General features: G+C 39.4%; 1 protein-coding gene across 5 annotated transcripts; it reads right to left on the bottom strand.

The window, feature by feature from the left end:
* Positions 1–146: 146 nt before the first annotated feature.
* On the bottom strand, positions 147–20,598 carry BNIP2 (BCL2 interacting protein 2). Of its 5 annotated transcripts, none has more exons than XM_080395622.1 (13): positions 20,460–20,598; positions 18,590–18,658; positions 16,136–16,273; positions 15,533–15,663; positions 14,733–14,800; positions 13,509–13,676; positions 11,437–11,613; positions 10,401–10,503; positions 9,977–10,108; positions 9,300–9,386; positions 9,052–9,150; positions 7,546–7,581; positions 147–5,002 (listed from the first exon to the last, which is right to left on the bottom strand). In XM_080395622.1, exons 4-13 carry the CDS (start codon positions 15,580–15,582, stop codon positions 4,954–4,956), a joined length of 969 nt encoding a protein of 322 aa, XP_080251748.1. In that variant the 5' UTR covers positions 15,583–15,663; positions 16,136–16,273; positions 18,590–18,658; positions 20,460–20,598; the 3' UTR covers positions 147–4,953. The 5 variants fall into 5 exon arrangements, with proteins under 5 accessions (XP_080251748.1, XP_080251746.1, XP_080251747.1 ...); XM_080395620.1 differs by having other exon boundaries at positions 18,590–18,721; positions 20,460–20,595; XM_080395621.1 differs by having other exon boundaries at positions 18,651–18,721; positions 20,460–20,595.
* Positions 20,599–20,617: the final 19 nt, after the last annotated feature.

Genomic DNA, 20,617 nt, shown 5'->3' with positions numbered 1-20,617 from the left:
GAGCGGCCAGAGCCCCGGCAAGCCCCGGCTCCAACCCCCTCACCGCCTTGGAACCCCCCCTGCGAACTTCACAGGTGGTGCTGCACACCCTAACAAAAGACTGGTGTTTCAATCTGTTATTACTAAGCACTAAAATAAAACATTCAGACCTTTGCCAAAGGGATTTATTGCATACAGCATTTATTTTTCTCCTAATTAAAAAAGTTTCCAAAGTTTCCCGTAAGTATTAACAGCTAGCACATTCAGAAATGCATTCATTGCGTTACTCCGTGACGCTTTGCAACACAAACAGAAAACAGCAGCTCATTTAAAAAGAAAGGATTGTAACATTTTAAGAGGTAGGTGAAGAGTCTTGTACATTAAAGGGGCAAGGGAAAATAGTCACATCTGTGAAGAACATCAATAGTCAATTTAGGCCAGTTGTATCACCTACTACTCACAAACTGTGGTTTTGCATGATTACTGCAGCTTCCTTTTGTGAAACACTGCACATTTCCCACATCAGACGTATTAAAGTTTACTGGTACTAATAGACATTGTCTTCACCCTTCGATCTACCACCCGCCTGGTAGCGCACCCCACTACTCAGGCTTTGCTTTTTAATAAAAGGGCTTTGATCAGATGACTGAGTAAGAAACACTGCAGAACTGCAGAGCCACTGGGAAAGCAAGCATCTGTCTGCCATCAACATGTTTTGTAATTATTAACCTGGAATCGCGTGTCATAAATATTAAATGGCAGCTGAGTAAGCAGCATGGTAAGATAAGGACTTGACTTTTTGAAAACACTCCAGTAGCTTCTCCTCAGATAGTTTTCAATACTAAAAAAAAACAACCACCACCCACCAGTATGTTTAAATCAAAGTAATCTGGGTAGTCCAAATTGCAAAACTGAAAAAAGACTAGTTGAGAAAAGAACGGCTTTGATTTCACTGATCTCAGTCATGCTTGAAGGGAATGATGAAAAACTAACACAACTTATACCTCTTCCCTTCACAAATGCCCTTCCCCCCCGTTAGCTCAACATAGGGAACAAGATGCAATAAAGGAAACCACGTAGTTCAACTTACAATTCTGAAGCTAGGAAAGCTGCAAGATCTTTCACAATATGACTATTTAAAAATTCCTTACATTTCAGAGTGCCACTGACTAAACCCAGGTATCCTTAGAAAGTACAATTAAAGCACTTATTTCAAATGCCTCTGACAGCTAGTCAGTGAAACAAATCCTCTAGAGAATGACCTGCATCCACAAGGATTAAATAACAATTTTCACTGAAAGCTATACAAGACCTGCGGTTACAAAAAGGACGCAAGCTGCTGTCCCTCCCCATCGTTCCTCATAGGAGACTTTTCTGAGGGAGACTGGAATAACTGGAGAATTAAAGCCATCTCCAAAGACAACAGCTTTTGGTAAGAGATGCATTTAAGCCATCTTTCTATGTAATAAATACTGTATAAATCCATAGGATACACAGACAAAAATTTACTTTTCACCAAGAAAGTTACTTTTGTGACAGATTTAGTTTTGAAAGCGCCCATTCACAACATAGTTCCATTCTTTTCAGTTAACTACAGTCATTTCAGCAGATGACATCCATGAAGCTGACCCACGACTAGGCACCACTGGCACCCTCTCCCTGTGACACACTTTGAGGTCATTTCAGAAACCATTCCATTATTGACATGCAATCTAATCTTGAAGTCTGACACAAATTAACCGTTGAAAGGCTTTAAACTGTCATGAGAGCATTTAAATGTATGAATTCACAAACGTGCTGAAACATGCCAACAAAAGGGTACATACTAACGGTGTGCCATTCAGAACACAACTACTGTTTTTCAGTACAAAATTCCTCACAGCAAGAAGTACTATTATTTGCGTGTTCGCTGAAAATAAAGGGGAAGAAATATGCTAAACAGCATTGTTATGAACAAGGCTATGTACTATGCTAACTAGTTCTACGCTTTTTGGAACCAAAACTTCTCCATTTTAACAAACAAGGACCTCAAAGACTTCGATCTGCTTCAGCACTAAATCCTCAGACACTCGGTTACTTTCCAACAGCACGTGGCTTTGCCATACCACACAGAACATCAAGAACATTCAGGCAATCCTGAGCCTACTTACATCAGTTTTTCATGACACTTTCTCCAAAATATCTTTGCCACTTCCAAACACTTCCCCTCTTGTAGAAATCAATTTACTAAAGGCCACATACACAGAGGGGCCGCTGGCCCAAACTCCTCAATTTCAGTTGCACACAGTAATAGCAAAAAGATAACTAGCAACTTATTACCATGCACGCACATATAAATAGGCTAATGGGCCCTCTAAATCAAAGGTAAATTAGTGACTTGTGAAATTATCTCTTCTTGACAGGGCTCAAACTGTATTCTAGCAACGGAAATTGTACTTTTGGAAGGAAGAGCTATTGAAAGATGAATTTCCTATGATACTGTATCTTACTCCAAAGTGAGTCGAGTTTTAAAATAACTTTAATACAGCTTCTCATGTTTTTAAATATTAAAATATATTAATTTTATAGAATTTTAAAAAAGGTAGGTTTGACAAAAAGTTACCCATAACTTTGGGACCTCTTCCCTTTTAGTAAACATGCACCTCACCATTAAATGATGAACTGCAAAAGGTCAAAGGGGAATAATTCTTTAGTACACCTGTTTCTTCAGTCACATGCCTTTAGGGACAGAAGAACTGTCATGCTGCATATTCATTCACAAAAGCTTATACTAGAGAAATAAACCATTCGGTAAGCACATACGCATTTCAAAAAGAAATAGTGCTACTGCGGCATGGAATTGTAGAACCACTCAGCCACCAGGGAAGACAATAACAATCCCATTATTTGATAATACGGCCTATACAAAGGACTGGCTACTCTATACTGCACTATACACATAGGAAGTAAAACGTGTAGAACCACAATCCTTCCACTAAGAATAACAAAAGTACTCTTCTGAGTTAAATCATAATCAGGAAAAATTGGAAGTGAGATGATTAGAACGCTTAGTATTTAGCTTAGGGCCCACACGGAATCAGGAGAACTCGGGAAGGTGTGCAGGTTTCCACGCTTATACACCACACTGGAAGGATTAGAAGCGAGCGGACTGCAAGTGTCCAATTTACAGACCAGAACTTTACATGAATCTAGGGTCAACATCAAAACTGAAGCAGGAGAGAAGACAGCCCCAACAGTTTATTTATTGTTCGCATCCGTGTTCTGCTTTCAGAGCAAGATCCAAACCTGATGACATGATGGAAGGCAGCTTGACATTAGCACCGCCTGTTCAAAAACACCCTGCACACGAAATCTCTTTGGAACTGCGATACAGAAGCTGCTGTAACAGAAGGACCTAGATCTGGAGATGAACATCTCCGAATTGCAGACTTGTAACTCCCAGAGACACCGGCAACTTTCCCTCATCTGACACAAACACGCTATCAGGGTCTACGCATGTATCATTAGAGACTGTAGATTTATTGTTAATTGGTAATAGGTCTTGACCATGGAACTATCTCTTGACTGCTATTTATCAGTGGCAGGTAGTAATATAGTTGAACACAACTTTTTTTTTTTTTTAAATAAGAGAACTATAAAACTAACTTGTAATATAATTAAGTACTGATATTTTTGGCGTGAAGACAAAATTGTGACTGCAGTAAAAACCAGAAGTGAAGGTTTAATATAATTGCTACAATATTATGTTGCTCAGCTCCTGAATGACTTTACTTGCATGCACCTGTCCTTACAGGGAAATAGCAGTGATTATCAAAAGATGTTACAAACTTTTACAGCGTATCAACTAGTGCATGATTGTTGCCCTGATAAATCTATAAACACTAGTTACGTGTCCAAGAACACCTCTCATAGATACACATTTACTACCATTGTGGGGAGAGAAAAGACCCCAACCTTAAAATAATTTAAGTGAAATTAGTGCTGGTATCACATATCAAACTAAGAACTTTAGAATTGCATGTTCCATCTGCCAGGATGACACAGGTAGTGTAAGACTCCCCATACACCTGCAAACAATTGATATTTTGGCCAGAATTATCTGTGTAACTCCCAAGCTGACCAGAGTAAGCATGACCAGAGTTCCTACTGGTGACAACAAATACTCATCCAGGAAGAGCCACAATGAACTCATTTCCTACTGGTAGCTGAGATAGCCTTGATTTACTGCAACAGGATCTAAATTTTCAACTTACATTGGGAAAGGTCCGATATCTGACTAGTCATTCAAACCGTTCCACTTCTCTTGTGGTTTAGGCTTCAAGCCTTGGCCAACAGACTGAAGTTCACAGAACTGCAGTTCCACCTTCTAAACAACGGACTAAAGGACACCAAAGCTCACGCTAGTGAGGAAATGAGTACTGATTCTATTAGGTATGTGAGCAAAAATAAGGGTCTCCACACTTGTGAAAGACTACATTACGTGACTGTTAATATCCAAACAAAGTAAGGATTCTGTGACAACAAAAGAAATGCACTTGACCATTTACAGCAAAACAGATTTATACAAGTAACTCATTGCCTTGTCTACCTGCAAATGAATTCCTTCAGCAGGTACACACAATATATTGCTCAGTCATAAAAATATATATTATCTCTTTCCTTTAACATTTAGGTATATAAATATTTTACTGAAGAACATGCATCATTTAGATAAACAATTGCAAGAACATCCTCTGAAAACATGGGGTTCTTTGACATTTAGCAATATAAAATGATTACATGAACATAGCTATTTTAAAGTCAGGACAAACCAATACAGCAGTAAGCAGTCCATTGTGTGCCAGTTCAAAGAAATTAAGCACCTTTTGCAACAGGTTATATAATATATACAAACACACAGAGAATGCATTGTAAATGGAGCAAAAATAGCATCATTCCATCTGCATATTCTTCAGTCTTGTTTGGACTCCAAACTTACTGTTCACTTTTCTGCTCTTGTTTTCCATTCAGCTCTTGGTCAACTCTGCTTAGCAAAGAAAGCAGTAAAATTAAAATGATGTTAAGCAGTAGTTTAGTTTGACAGCTCATATGTTAAGTATGAACTACTAATCTTAACAGGAACAAACAAAGCTTTTACATGGAAAAAGCTTTACTAAATAAATATTAACATTTTTATTGATTGCAGTCACAACAATACATTGGGTTTTAATTATTTTCTTACCTCCCCCTAGAAATTAAAATTGTTAAGAAAGCATTTAAAAACTAGAGCATTTGAAAGGAAGCATTTGAGAAGTGCAAGTGAAGTTTTACTACAGAAGAGAAAAAAAGCAGGTTCTGTGCTTTTTATTAATGAATGCAAGCAGGAATACAAGTTCACAGGTAACATGACAATACCATCAAGCACTGCTACTTGCATGAGTTCATACACTGCAGGATAAGCACAGAATTACCTTTAACGTTACAGTATTTAAGCCAAGAAGGTAACAGCACTAGGTGACTCAACAAGTTAAGTGGCTCCTTAACTGCAGTACTTCCTCTACTAGGACTCCTGTATTACCCAGGAAAAACTCACCATCGTGCTGCTAAATCTCTTTTGTCACTTGTCAATTTGGTTTGTTTTTTTTTTATCTGCCTTGGGACTAGCAAACAAAACGTTGCTTTGCAGAACCCAGTGGATGGTTGACAGTCCTGCACAAGGTCTACTTTTCCTCTCTACAGTAAAAGCAAGCTACAGTCTTAATTATACCTTCTGGGAAATAAGTTGTGCACGGAGGTAAATTATTGTTAAAACCAACAGCACTTCCAAAGGGAGAGAGGCTAAGGCCGAGTTAGTCTTCTAACAACTAACCTACCTGTCCAGTCTCTCAAACTATAACCAACTAGTTTTTGAGAATGATAAAAACAATGACAGCTCTTCCAGGCCATGACCCCACAAAAAGGGGAGGCAAGATTTTCGGAGGTTTTTTGCAACTGTAAGAATAGCAGCAAGTATGTAAGGACCCCATAGGTTTGGAGCAGTGCTGCCCAGAAGCAGCAGTCCTAGCTGAGCAGCTGTTCACCTGCACAGTATGTAGCTGCAACTCATCCCAGTCCTCACTGCAGTATCTTAGAAAAGCATGTTTTGACACAACTTTTAGGACTAATCACAGAAAGTGTAAGAAAATGTGGTGCACACACAACCTATGCATAAACATACAAATGACAACATAAATCCATCGAAGTATATCATATTCTAGCTTCCAAAGTGACTCAGAGACAGGGCCAAAGATATCCTACTGCCATCTTCAACCAGGTTACTAAACTTCAACACATCTCCTTTCCCCCTGTGATAACGCCTACAGCTGCTTTCAACCTGATTGAAGTCTCAGTATCAAACAGTGCCTGGGAGCTCTCCTCTATACGTAAGTTTCAATTTGGAACACACTATTTTTTACAAAAGTGATGGTAGTATAAGTGACAATAGAAAGGGATGCTAAAAAGTGCTTGCTGTACTGGAGATTTTAAAGTTTTCATGTTACTGTTTGAATGTCTCAGGTTTGCACCCTGATTACAATGGATCTTGCAACAGAACTGAATCAAATTATGCACAGGGGGTGGGGAGGGGGGAGAAAAATTGTGCAAAACTATTGTTCGATACATACTGAGAGTTTCTTAAATTTGACAGGCTTAGTACTTCAGGTTACACGCTACAAAATTATCACTTAATTGGAGTAATTCCTAGAGGATGTTCAACACTTGTCACTAGCTTACCTGCTAGCTTTCAGAAAGGATTTAAATTCCTTTTACTTTACTCTCTCAGTGCTCCTCTCTATGTCCATTCCCCAATTTAGACAACAAGCATCCCTCAGTAGTTATGCACACACAGGAAGAGTAATTAAAAAAAGCAAAAGTTAGTGGCAAAACCCTTCAGAACATTTGTTAAGAGTGAAAAAAACATTCAAAACATTTCATCAGCTGCTGGAATAGCTTCAATAGTTAGCAGAAGACTGGATTTTCATTTTGTTAATTTTCAATGTTTATTAGCAAGGAACACAGCCACTGCAAATACAAACAGCACTAAAAATACTGACTTAGATTGCATCTGTGCAAGTACATAACTAAAAAGGTAGTGAATACCAAAGATACAAAATACAAGGTTCAATATTAGAACTACTTCTAGAGTCGCATCTCTGCCGATGCATAGCTACAGCTTAGCACCTAAAAAAAGCTCTTCCTTCAGACATCACTTCTTGTTAGAAAGAGTAAAACTTGATTTAATAAATTCATACAGAAGCACTACTTTTGCCTCTTGAAGATTCAGTTGACAAGCCACTTATCCCCCTTAAAAGTGAGCCTCTCATGTAATAGAATAATAGAGACTATTCACAAATAATCTGTTTGGCCATCCAGCGTGAGCTCTTTTAGATTATATGCAGGAAGTAGTCACTTTCATGCATAAAAACTTTGTCACTAGTGCATGTTGGTATTTACAAATGCTTATTCCTTTGTGCAAGCCAATCAACTGGGAGTTAGTTGCAGTGCAAATAGTCTTATCTAGATGCAACCCTAATCAAAATATGAATATACCTTTTCTGTTTCTTTCTAAACTTTTCTTCTTCATACCTTGGTGAGGAAAAGTTTGATTTCAGTAAGTGTAACATATGAAGGCCAAATTCAACAAGCTGCAAACTGGTATTAGTGTCAAAACAGTTTGTACAAACATACCAAGTTTTGAAACCCATGTAATTAACAAAAAAATGTATTGTACTTCCAACAGTTATAAGCATTAAACAAGAAGCATTAAGATTTAATTACTATGACATAACATATGAATTCAATACAACTTCTTGTACAGTATTAACATCCATCAGTGAAATTTAAAGTCTGTATTCGTAACAGTCTGAAGACAGACATAATCCTCCAAGGAAGTCTGAGAATTAACTCCGTAAATCAACCAAGTTCAGCCTTTGCAGGACAGTTAAAGGTTCACCAGTACAGAAAGGAGTCTTTAAAGACATGGAATGACAGTCTGAATATTCATAAGACATCCTTCAAAAGCTCCAGTAAAAAAGTATTCTCATGATAGCACAAGGCTGTTTCAGCCTTGCCATGTCTTTCCTCCCTGCCCCAAGAAAACTGTGTTTTCTCTACTTTATAAAAAGTTAAATTGTAAACTGATACCAGCTGAATGCCTACGGCAATAACCAGCCATCTGTGGGGGCTGGGGGAGGTTTGTTGGTTTGCCTGGCATGGATGTGCCCTTCTGTCCAGACAGTGAGACTATGTGCCATCCTTCCTTACAGAGCTCCCAGTCTGTGGGTACATACTGTGATGCACAGTCTATAGGTTTTGTATGTTATGCCCTCCAAGAGGCTGATCAATTTATCATCAGAACTGTTAGTATTTTCATCTGGCTTTTTTAAGACCCAAGTTTATGGTTTCTACTCCGTTACCGCACCCACAAACGCTATTGACAAAAGTATCACCATCATATTTGAGAGCACAGTTGTGCCGATGTTGAAATGGGTGTACATAATCTGGAGGGAAGGAAGAGGAGACCAAGGACATTGATGTTGCTGCCTTCAGCTCTTCACTGAGGCAGTTTTAGAATCTACTTTAGGTAGAGATTCACCATTTTTCTACCACAGCTCTTCTTCTAAATGAAATCCCAATCCAAGTGGTATTTCACCACTTAACTTATTCCACATTTTAGCTTGAACAGGGAAGATACTGTAACTTCAGTATCAACATGCCCAGAATTTCTCACTCGCAAGCCAATTTAGTATACTAAGAGGGAGAACTGGAACGAGAACTTGCCTCTAGGAGACTTAATTCACACACCAGAACTTGGTGGTTACACAAGGCACTATATGCAAAAATCCCTATACATTAACATTTTGGCTATCCATGCCACTACATACCAAACTGTAGTTAGCAATATGTTCAAACATGGATACTCCTCCTAGAGATAGCAAAGATCTCAGTTAAGTTTTATTAAATGCTAAGTACTACATCCAAACCAATCGCTGAATACAATATATACCCGTTCTAAAACATGATCAGTGTAGAACATGTTTGAATAATAAAACGTACTGTTTTATGCATTCTGGGATGCCGACGTATTCCATGGGGATGAGTTCAGCTAGTTCTGCCAGGCTAAAGACATACCTAATTTTTTGGCTGAATTTTGAGCTGTGAAAGAACAAATGCAGAGTACAGTTAGAACTTAAAAGTTTTTCAGTTGGTCAATATTAAAAGACTTTTTGAAGTTTAAAGTAAACAGTAGTTAGGATTATTTCTTTATTTTTTTTTAAAAAAATAAATTTCTTCCAGAGCATTACCTAATAAAAGGTTTTGTGATGGCCAAAAGCGTTCTGATGAACCAAGAAGGATGAACTATGATTAATGACTTCAGGTTTTTCCTTAACCTAAAGAATTCAAACAATGGGCATAATTACTAGAACAAAAAGACAGCATGACAACAAGACTTTCTTAAATAATAAAAAGTATGTTTTTTTCAAGCACAACTGTCACATTAATCTAGTATTCTGACATTCCATTATTAGAAATTATCTGCAAGACAAAAAAAAGCACCACACAAGTGTATAGTCAAAATTTAAGATCTAATACCAGTTTGACAACAATGAGAAGGAAATAACATTCCAAAGAAAGGTTTCTTTGAATCTTTTTACACAACTAATGAAGTGATTCAGAGAGGATCCCCCCGTTACTAAACTTATCACATTAATACATGAAGGTTTAAGGATATTCTACGTGGTTACTGTTTTCACTAAAACAAACAAATAAACCACCACCAAAAAGACACCACACAACAAAAAACCAGCCATGCCTGTAGTATCCCACATTGCCGCGTTTAGGAAGAGGTTTTCAATATACAAAGCAATTTGCTTAATTAAACCTTAACCAGTAGGCACCAGGCATCACACAGCAGTTTTTCCTAAATACGTTTATCACTGGGCATGTGAATATTCTAAGAAAACACAGCTGTGCTTCTTACCTTCTGTCAATTTGCTGGTAACATTTCCTAAGCCAGCCTAAACTTGGCATTTTTCTCCGCGTTGTTGCACCATTCAGGTAAACTATCATATAGTTCTCTGCTACTAACAGCTCTAAAGTGCCAATTACATACCTGCAGAGACAAATAAAGAACTTGCAAGTGAAGATCTGTGGATATTACAGTAATTCCTAGTAGTGCTCAAATATATTTAAAATATATAGTTGGCAACAGTGCTGAGCAACACCTAATAATTTTTTTCCTTCCTCTGGAAGCAGATGTAGTTGCTTTTCTATTTGTTATCTTTCCCTCATTTGAAATATAAAAAGCTTCATTAAAAAAAAAGGGAATTAATTACCCTTACATCAAAATGGTAACTTTCACAATGTGAAATTAAGACAGTATTCAGAAGCAGATGATGACTTACTTAAATAGATTGTCCATTAGGTATCTGTAGTTAGGCTGACTGCTTTCAGGCATAAAACAAACGGCAAACACAACAATGGCATTTAACCCATCACCATAATAACCTAAAAACAAAGAAAAAAGCAGTAGTAGTGACAAAGGTGACTATACACTGACTACAGTTACACAAAGTCAAGTACATTCAGTAAGCTTTTTCATTATTTACCTTAAAGAGTATTCTATATGGACAAATTCATACTTTTACAGAAAACCTCAAGATTTCTTTTTCAAGTTTGTCTGCTAAAGAAACAGCTGAAGTTTCTTTCAATCAAATGCTGTGCCTACAATCAACATCTCAGTATAGAATCTCAGCATATTTAATGACATTTTATATAGTCAACTTTTCTTCCAACCAGAACTCCACAGACTGCTGGGAACTCCCGAGTCATTAAATTGATTTATGACTTAGTAGATCTACAGTTAATGTTTTCAACACTCTTAAAACCAAAAAACTACACTGGTAGCACTGACACCATAGAAGAGATCACAGAATCATTTAGGCTGGAAAAGACCTTTGAGATCATCAGGTCCGACCGTTAACCCAGCACTGCCCAGCCCACCACTAAAGCATGTCCCTGAGCACCACAGCTATGTGTTTTTTGAACACCTCCAGGGATGGTGGCCCCACCACCTCCCTGGGCAGCCTGTGCCAGTGCTTCACCACCCTTTCAGTAACAAAATTTTTCCTAACATCCAACCTAAACCTCCCCTGGTGTAAGTTCAGGCCATTTCTTCTTCTCCTGTCATTTGTTATCTGGGAAAAGAGACTTACCCCCAGATAAGTACATCTTATTACATATGTGCATGTTAGTAGCTTCATCTGAACATATGTACGTTTTGGAACTTGAGTTTAATAGGGAAAAAATATTAAATCAACCGTACACTTCAATATTGCAGCAAATGAATCGTCACATGAGTCTTTATGTCCAAAGCTCTTCCTGTGCCACCCCAACTCAGCTTAAAGTAGCAGTTCCCCTCAGGATATCACTAATCCTTACCACCATGACTGATAACTTTTTTGTATGGTTCAATAGCCTTCATGTCCACCCTATGGTCCTGTTCTCCAATCCTAAACATTCGCCAGCGTCGACCATCATCCTTCTCTTCTACCACAGTGTATTCAGTAAGTGATCCTTTCCTAATTACATCAGTAGTTTTTGGTTTCGGAAGATCATCTGCCAAAGTTAAAACATGTTCAAGATCCATTATGAACACTATGTGTAGTGACAATGAATTACAACATGGGTTAACCACTTTGCTATCTAATCTATTTTAATATTCTTTAGCCAGTCAGACATACCAGCTGACTTGGTTCTTTCAGTTATTACAAAATAGGTCTCATGGGTGTCACATTTTATCAAAATATTCTATGTTGGCGGTTACCCTTTGACCGTAACATTCTATGTTAAAGTAAACAACAAATGTCTATCCCTGTAGGAAGCCTATTTAATTGTAGGCTTTCAGAATACAGACCTTAATAAATCTCACCACAACAGACAAAGTGGTTAACTCCAATGACAATTACGCAGGTTGCTCGATCACAGATTTATGTAAAAGCATGATTTAAAACATTGACAGTACCTTGCAAGCAGACATGCAGGCAAATCTATTAGAAATTAAATCTAATTCACATATGTGCAATCAATATAAAAGAAATTTATGCTGAGAGCAATCTGTAAGACAATTTGCTCCAATTAAATTATGATTCTTGACTTTGTTGCATAGACCTTACCCAAAGCGAGAAAACCTACTGCAAGTTAGTTGTCTGTTCCCAAGACAAAGCTGTTAATTGAAACTATCCTTCCAGGAAAATGAAGGCAGCAGCATTAAAGGAAGAAAAGACAGAAACCCTTTTCAGCCACTTTTAAAAACAAGACACAAACATCTGGAACATTTCCTTCGTATCATTGCATAACTAACTCTAAATACCAGTTCCTCTTCACTAAAACGATGACAATCCTTTTACACAGGTAAACCCAGAGTTTGTTATGAAAACTTTACCTGCAATATGTTTTTAGCTATTTAAAAAGCCCACTTTATTCTAAAGAGTGTTTGCTTCTCCATTTATAAGCTACCTTGGAATGAAGAACAGGTAGCGTTTCATACATAACGGTGAAAAGAGGGCTTCCTGTTTACTCAGGAATTAAAATTATTTTCAGAAAAATAAAGAAACAACAGAGCTTACATGTTTACTTAAGAGACAATAAGTCATGAAGTTTATTAAGAAGAAATTAAAAACTTCAACTGTTTGATGAACACAACAAACAGATTTTGGCTTACAAAAAAGGGCCTTAAAACATAATTAAACTGCAAGTTTAAAACTTGTGCTTTAACTCCTAAACAGATCTTTTTTTACCTCAAATAGAATTTGCTGGATTCTCTAGGTTTTGCCTATAAGGCTATCATGAATTATCTACACATTTCTTAATTTTAAGAACACTGCTAGTGTGGCTATAGCTGTTAACTTCCTACCAAGTCATTTCAGAACTTAACACAAAATAGAGGCTTTTCTACCACTTCAAGTCACTCCAGAACATGTGCAAACTCTAAGGCTACTGAGCTTTTGCCATTCTCACCACAGTAAGATATGAGATCAGGTGTTACTATTTTAAAAAATATCAGATACCTCCTTAAATACAAAGGCTTGAAATTCATAAATTTCTGATGAGCTGATCCATCATCTACATCCCTTTCTATGGTTCACCTCCATTTAAAACTGGTTTATAATACATGTAAAACACCTTTGATTTTTTTTTCCCAGGTTGGTTCTTAAAAAAATACTGCAACAGAGAGGATTTTCCATATCTTTGAGTCTTACAGGTGTTTAATGACATTCACCTAAGCTTACTTGGAGTTACAGCTATTATGTTGCTTGTTTACTAATCAGTCAAGGTTTCATTTGCTCTTTTTAAAATCCACTGCTCCTATTTCCAGTTTCTAATCTAACCACTCCCTATATATTCTTCCTCTTGTCCTATCGAGTCATAGTCACTTCTCACCTGAAAAACTGTTGACCTGCACATAAGAAAATAGAAATGTTTTAGGGCACCGGATAAAACAAAATACTTACCTTCCCATTCAAACTCATTGCTGTTTTCTGAAGGAGTATCCAAATCATCCAAATCAATGTCTCCACTCTCATCCAAGTCATCAGACAAAACAGATTCCTCACTGTGATCCAAAGTTAAGCTAATATCTGGAGCCATTAATTTCTTCCTCACTTTGGTTCCATTAACCTCTATATTTAAAAAAGCAAATTATTTATTTTCAAAGCTGAAGCGAGTTTAGATAAGCCTATTAACAAGACGGAAGAGCACAGTGCTTTCTCAGAATGCATTGTAAGTCAATGCCCTTAATTTATACAGTTTCTCTTTGGAGTAGAACAGCACTTAAGAGGTGAAAGCTCTCAAGTTCTCAAAACCGTAAGTTTACCCAACTGCATACACACTATGATCACAGTGGGAGACCACCACACTCCCTACAGAAGAAAAACCTGAAGTGCTGTCACCACCTAAGCAACTACTGCCCCTATTAACTATATCAGATAACTAACTCACTCTTGAAAACAATGCAATAGATTCATGCCCCTAGGCCTTTGTTTTGTTAGGTATCTGTAACATCATAAGCATCTTTGATGAAATAAAAATTACTATACAAGCTGCGGGGGGGTGGGGGAGAAGGTTGACAGACAACAGTGAGGACAGAAAATTGAAGAAACTATGAGATGAATACACATGCTTCAAGACACAAGATAAATACTTGTGTGATTTAGACAGCAATTGAAAGCAGGGAATAAATAAAAATGACTGGTCCAGCACTGGAAATGCCACTACTAAAGCAGACTGACAACATCCAGAAAATTTACAAATGTGAAAAACCCTGTCTGTGTTATTTCCCCTCTGACCATTCAGACAGGCAACGTCCTTCAAAGGCCACAAAGGTCTGAGATTTGGAACCAGACTAAGGCAGGCCCTACCTGATGCACAGAAGCCAAGTAATGAATCAAGATTTTAAGACAGGTCAGGAAATGAGTGCAGTAATTAATTTTTGTCCAGTATTACCTGGATAGCCCTGTTCATAGGGAGGATGAAGAGTCTTGTATCTTATTCCAAACCCCTTTTATTTCTAGACAACACATTTATACCTCTCACATATAAAAATCTTATTTAGAATGTCGTTTGCTCAAGTCTGACTCAAAAAAAATCCCCAAACCAACCCCCTAAAAGAAAACAGAGCTTTAAAACAGCCACCTAAGTAGGGAATAGTCAGCTTGACTGGACTGGAATGTTCTTACCAGCTTCACTTTCTGTTCCAGCTGCAGCCAATATATCTGACTCAACAGGATCGTCCTCTGGCAGGGGCCTGGTACACAAAGTAGAAGCTTATTACAGAAGTTTTTTCTTTTTTAAATAACCAGCTAAATGCCAAATACATAGACTTACACACTGCTAAAAACACCACCGTTGGACAGTACTGAATTTACGTATAGCCTAAGTTCAAGCTTTCAGTAAACAAAGCACCAAAGTAGCAGAGAATTCCTTTACAGCATTCAAGCAATCATCTGTTGATGTGACAAATGCCAAAACACTGGCTGCTGCCAGTGTGTGTCATCCTTAAGATAACGTGTCATATTCTTGCTTGAGAAAGCTTGACATTAAATACATTACAGAAGTAGTTTAGTCATGTTATTACAAAACGGCTCCAGTCAGCTGGTTTAGTTTCTTTGCAGGCCCAAGCATCACTAGCTGTCTTAACTTCAAAAAGTTGCTTAATGACATGACTTGGGCCTTCAGACACCAGTAATAATATGCAAACAATGCAGTTGCAAAATATTACCACAGAAAAACAATGCCAAACTTTGAAATTTTCACTTTAGTAACACTGGGAACTTCAACAGTGGCATTCCTGTGTTAGTCAGCTCAGACATGTACAGGAGGTGATCCCTTTCCCGACCATACAGAGAGATGCCACCAAATCTTTTTCAGATTACTATGTTAATGGAAATCACTTCAAGATTATTACTGAGTGTTAACTCAGATAAAGAGGTAGCTTATTCTGGATGTTATGCATTTGATTTGAATTAAAATTAAAAACCTTGGAAAATCTTCATCTTGCCATTCTTCCTTAAACTCAACGCCTTCCATTCTCCAGCCAACCTGAACTGCTAACAGAGACTCCTAATCAGCCAGAACCTCTTGTCTTCAGGACACTGGGCCACAGAGGAGCTGCAGGAACAAAACAGAAGACGCCAGTTCAATACTGTTGTTATTCCTACACTTGCAATACATCCTTTCACTTATCACCAAGTTGAGGTATTATGCAGAGGAAAAAACATAACAGGGAGAAGCTTATAGTTTGTTTCCTTTTTTTTTTTTCCCCCTCATACGAGACTGCTTATGGAATTTTATGGTTTTTCATACAATAATTCAGGTTGGAAGGGATCTCATGTAGTCCAATACCCTACTCAAGTGGGATCAACCTCTCAGTTAAAATGAACGCCCTGAGCAACCTGATCACACTAGTTCACTCCAAACTGTCAAAACCTGACAGCACTTTAGATTCCATAGGAGATTCTGAGTAAGTATATGTTTAGAGAAAAAAACCCCAGATGGTAAGATCTAAAATACAACCCAGTTCTTAAAACCAAACACACACTTTAAAGACAACTATTGCAGAAAGTGTTTTCAGAGAACTCACCGTGTGATGTGCAAGTCAAGCTGTGTTTTTTCAGGTTCACCCATCACCAGCAACAAGAAATCCCCAACAGTTGAACATAATAAACCATTCTGCTGACACAGAAGTCCAAGCCAGTTGAAGCTCTTTGCTGTGTTGGCTCTAAAGATTGGCACAAACAGGTAAACTTATCAATACTAATCAAAACAGGAAATGACATTTTTAAATGCAAAGAAGCAATCAACACACACCACTAGTAAATACAAAGTTTTAATATAATCATACTGCTAATTAAGCCAGAGACAATTTTTTCCATGTGGTTAAAAAGAACCAAGTTACACTTACTGTTTTACAGGATCACCTTTCACAACAAATTTCCTCTTCTCCTGACCTGACTACAGCCAGACTGATTTTAACACACCCTGCAATGCTTAAAGCTACACAAGTTGATCAATAAAAAAATATTTAAGACTATTTTTTTTGTAAAATTGCCAGTACCAGAGACAAGTCAAACACTAATGACCACATTTAAGCTTATTTTACTGATGTTTCCCTGCTTCTCTCACTCAGAAAATGGAAGTGAAATCTCTATAAGGTAGCAACCTAGCTCCGTTGAGGGTCACTCTCCTTCTACAAATCATTTACCCCCTGCACTGCTCAGCTGCTGGCAGTATGTACCTGCGCACACAATCTCCAAGAAGCTGCCCCCAGCAATCGTTCTCCCAGTTCTCCCCCCTTGCTATTTGTCCTTTTTGACTAACATGCTGTTTGGAGCAGTTTCTTGCTGGTTGAATCATATGACTTTCCTCCTGAAACATGTCCTTTCTCCCATCAAGACTGATGATGTTCTCAGCATACAGTTTCTCCTGGATACTAACTTGCTGAGCGTTTGCAACAATGAATTTTAAATATTTGCTTGGAGATAAGATCATATTTTGCTAAGTAGTAACAGTGAACATGCACATAGCTCTTTATGCATTTGCTTCAGGACACTGAGATGAAGCATGAGAAGTTTCACAAGGTACCCTACGCAGTCAAGATAATACAGTGGTTACAGTCAGCATGGAATGGACCATCCGATGCAAATATGCAGCTGCCTGTAAACAGACACTAAACCAAAAAGAAAAATCTAAACTGATGACTTTACTCTTAAGGGACAGATGAAGAAATGAAGAAAACTAACAGTAAAAAAATGCCGCCGCCACCACCACCACCACAAACCACTCCTATCACTGTGCAGGTGGTGATGCCACTCGAACTCGCCTGCACTGCATTCACAATACAGTTGCCGCCAGACAGTTTGAAGTACGGTTTTGCTCCAAACAGTTTTCTTACCACGCTTTTGAAGAATACTAAATGCCAAGTAACATCTATTAATTTCAGATGTACAGCATATCAGTGCAGAAGCAATTCCAACCTGTATGTATTCAATTATATTGAGACAAACTTTATACACCAAGACAGGCACAGCATTTAAAAGTTATTCATGCTGTAGTCAAAGTTTAATATACTCTTAGAAAATACTTCTCATGTTACTTAGAGAATTCTCATCAGCAACTTCTCATTAAGGTAGATTTGAAAACGGTCATTTGCTGAATGCCACATAATACAAGTCCAAACTTCTTACAAGGCAAGTTCCAAGTTCAACATCAAATAAGCTTAATTTCAAATTTTTCAGTATCCTACTCAACTTGCAGACTAAGCAGCTGTTTTGGATGTTTCAACTTAAGCCTCATGAATAAAAGCACTATCATTTGTCAACTAGAAGAATGAGAAGGAAGGAGGAAGGGTAATCTCAAGAACATTTAAGAAGTCCTGACTACAGAATGATTTTACATCACTAATACAAATGCTTACAGTGTGGGGCAAGGGGGAAATCTACTATTTCTGCTTATACAAACTAAAGCACAGCTTAGAATAGTCTTCCTATAGCTGCTCTGGTGGTGCTGACATCTTCTGGTTTTGTTATGCCAAAGTCTATTTTTAATTCTGCTGTAAATCAAAGATCTAAAAGCTCAACTTGAAAATTGTAATATATTGTAATAATGCAAGTATTTATTAGCCAGGTAGAGGAAAGCAATTAATTTCCTCCTGATCCTAGCACTCTTCACGGCCAACTCAAAAACTCATGGTTTCCGAGAACAGCAAGCCTGGTCATTTTTACTCTGTTGCTCATTACTTTCCATTTTACTTGAAGAAATGGAATTGAAAGACTGGAAGCTATCTGAAGGTCAGAAACTTCAACACATCAAAGAACATCTGGATACAGGATCGCCATGTGGTTCTGTTCTCTTACCAGAGCCACTGGACTTTGGTGCTCAACAATGCCTTTTATATTTTTAAGTATTTCAGCAGGCAAGTTACCATACTACAAGAAGGAAAAATCTATCACAAGGGAACACATAATTAAAAATGCATTATTCTTCCACTACAGCTAACAAACAGATTTCCATTTCCACACCACCAGGTTAAACCTACTTCAGTTTGCATCTGAAGAGTATTACTGCTTGCACCAGGAGTCAAGTATCAGTGTTCTCACCCTTTTTCCTGGAAGAGGAGATAATTTTCAGAGTTCTCTCGTTAATACCGAGCTGGTTTAGTTAGTAGGTGCTGGAATAGCAAACACAACAGTGTTAAGAAGCCTATTATGAACTGCCATTTTATTAAATTTAGTTTACAGCTAAACAGAAACTACAATATGTCCCAGATACTTAAAAAAGAGACAACAGAACGCATGAGATCACTTTTACTCATGAAGTCAAAGACCCCTCACAAAAGTTTTTCAGGCTTTCACCCTTGAGTTCTCAGAGGAATACAGAAATAAACAGGAATTACGCATTGATGTGGTCATACCTGCCTATCCAATACAAAGGCCTATATTCAGTCCTCACTCAGCACCTCAGCATTTGAAGTAGAATAAATATGAAGTTTATTTTGCAAGACAATTGCAACAACAAGCACACTGTTGAACTATGTACCTGATTGGCAAACAGCAGCATGCTGTTTCCATCTCAGAAAGCCGAGATCAACTTTGAAAAAAGGGAGCCTACTTTTTTCTACACTCCTCCCTCACCGTTTCAACACAAACATTAACTGAGCGTCAGTGGAGTGAATTCCAGGTTACAGGCATTAAAGAGGTGCCTCTACAGGTACTTTTGACATTTGGTTTTACAGCAAGCCAAAAGTAAGGAACAGGTATTTTCTGCTACACCCATCCACATGGTGCAGCTCAATATAATTTGTTGGTATAATTTCTAAGTGGTTTTATAACCCCATTGGCTTTTTGACTGTGGCCACAGTAGCCATGATCCCAGGAAAAGTTTCCCACATGTGAAGATGGACACCCACATTTTATCACTTGCATGTTCGCATAAAGAGGCGATGCAAGGACTTTCACAGATAACAAGTGGGGTTTTTTTAATTCCTTTGTCTCCTTTTAATCCCTTCTCTGCATCAAAGCATGGAGCAATCAGCCAGCTAAAAAACTTGAAAACACTCTTGCTGTCATCCATCACGGATGCTACTTCAGACTCTGCGTTCAGAGCAACAGAAGGATCCGCACTTGGGGGTCACTGCGATGCATTTGAAGGTAAATACAAACTCATCAGACAACAGACAAAACCAATATGTACCCTGCCGAAATGCAATCAATATAGCTTCGTCAGATCGCAATACACGCACAAGTTCACCAACAATAACCAATTACGACTTAGCGTATTACGGTAGCAGATGGAAACGAGGAGGAACGGAACGGGAAGGCACTGGGAAGCAGTGGCACCGCCTGTGCCATTGCTGCGCACTGTGCGTCTGGCAGAGCCACACCGGGGTCACCCCCTCCCCCCGCTCCAGCCCACAAAAGGGGGGTGGGGGTGGTAAGTCTCGGTAACGGCAGAGACCCCCCAGCCCCACAGCGAGACGGAGGCTGAAGCTCGCGCTGCCCGGGACGGGACGGTCCAGGTGTAACACTCGGTACCGCTCCTGCCGCCGCCCAGCAAAGACCGCACGGCGCCCGGGGGGGCCACCGGCACGGCACGGCACGGCACGGCTCGGCTCGGCTGTCCGACCGGCCTCCCCGCTGCGGGGCCGGGCCCAGCTCGCCGTCCGGGCAGCGCCCGCTGGGCCACCCGCCGGCGGCTCTAGCAGCCCGGGACTCCTAACCGAGCCCCGCCGCCCCCGGGCCCCTGATGGAGCCCCGCCGCGGCAAGGCCCCCGGACCCCGGACCGAGCCCCGCCGCAAGGCCCCCGCCACCCACTGCGCCCCGCGGCCCCGCCCTGCGCCCGCCCAGCCCCGCCGAGCAACTGCCCAAGGCCTGGGGGTCGCCGCTGTAGCCCCCTCCCGCGGCCGTACCTGGTGGGGGACCTGCCGGGGCGGGGCGGGGCGGGGTGGGGGGGAACGGGACGGGCTGCGGCCTCGCCCGCGCCGCGGCGGAAAAGCCCCGCTCGGCTGCGCGGCCCCGCTCACCCGGAAGCGCATAGGCCGCCGGCCCACGTGACAGCCGCCCTCCG

This window comes from Falco punctatus (genome assembly GCF_963210335.1).
Source record: "Falco punctatus genome assembly, chromosome: 7".
NCBI classification, from domain to species: Eukaryota; Metazoa; Chordata; class Aves; order Falconiformes; family Falconidae; genus Falco; species Falco punctatus.
This window is presented reverse-complemented; position numbering and strand designations above follow the sequence as displayed.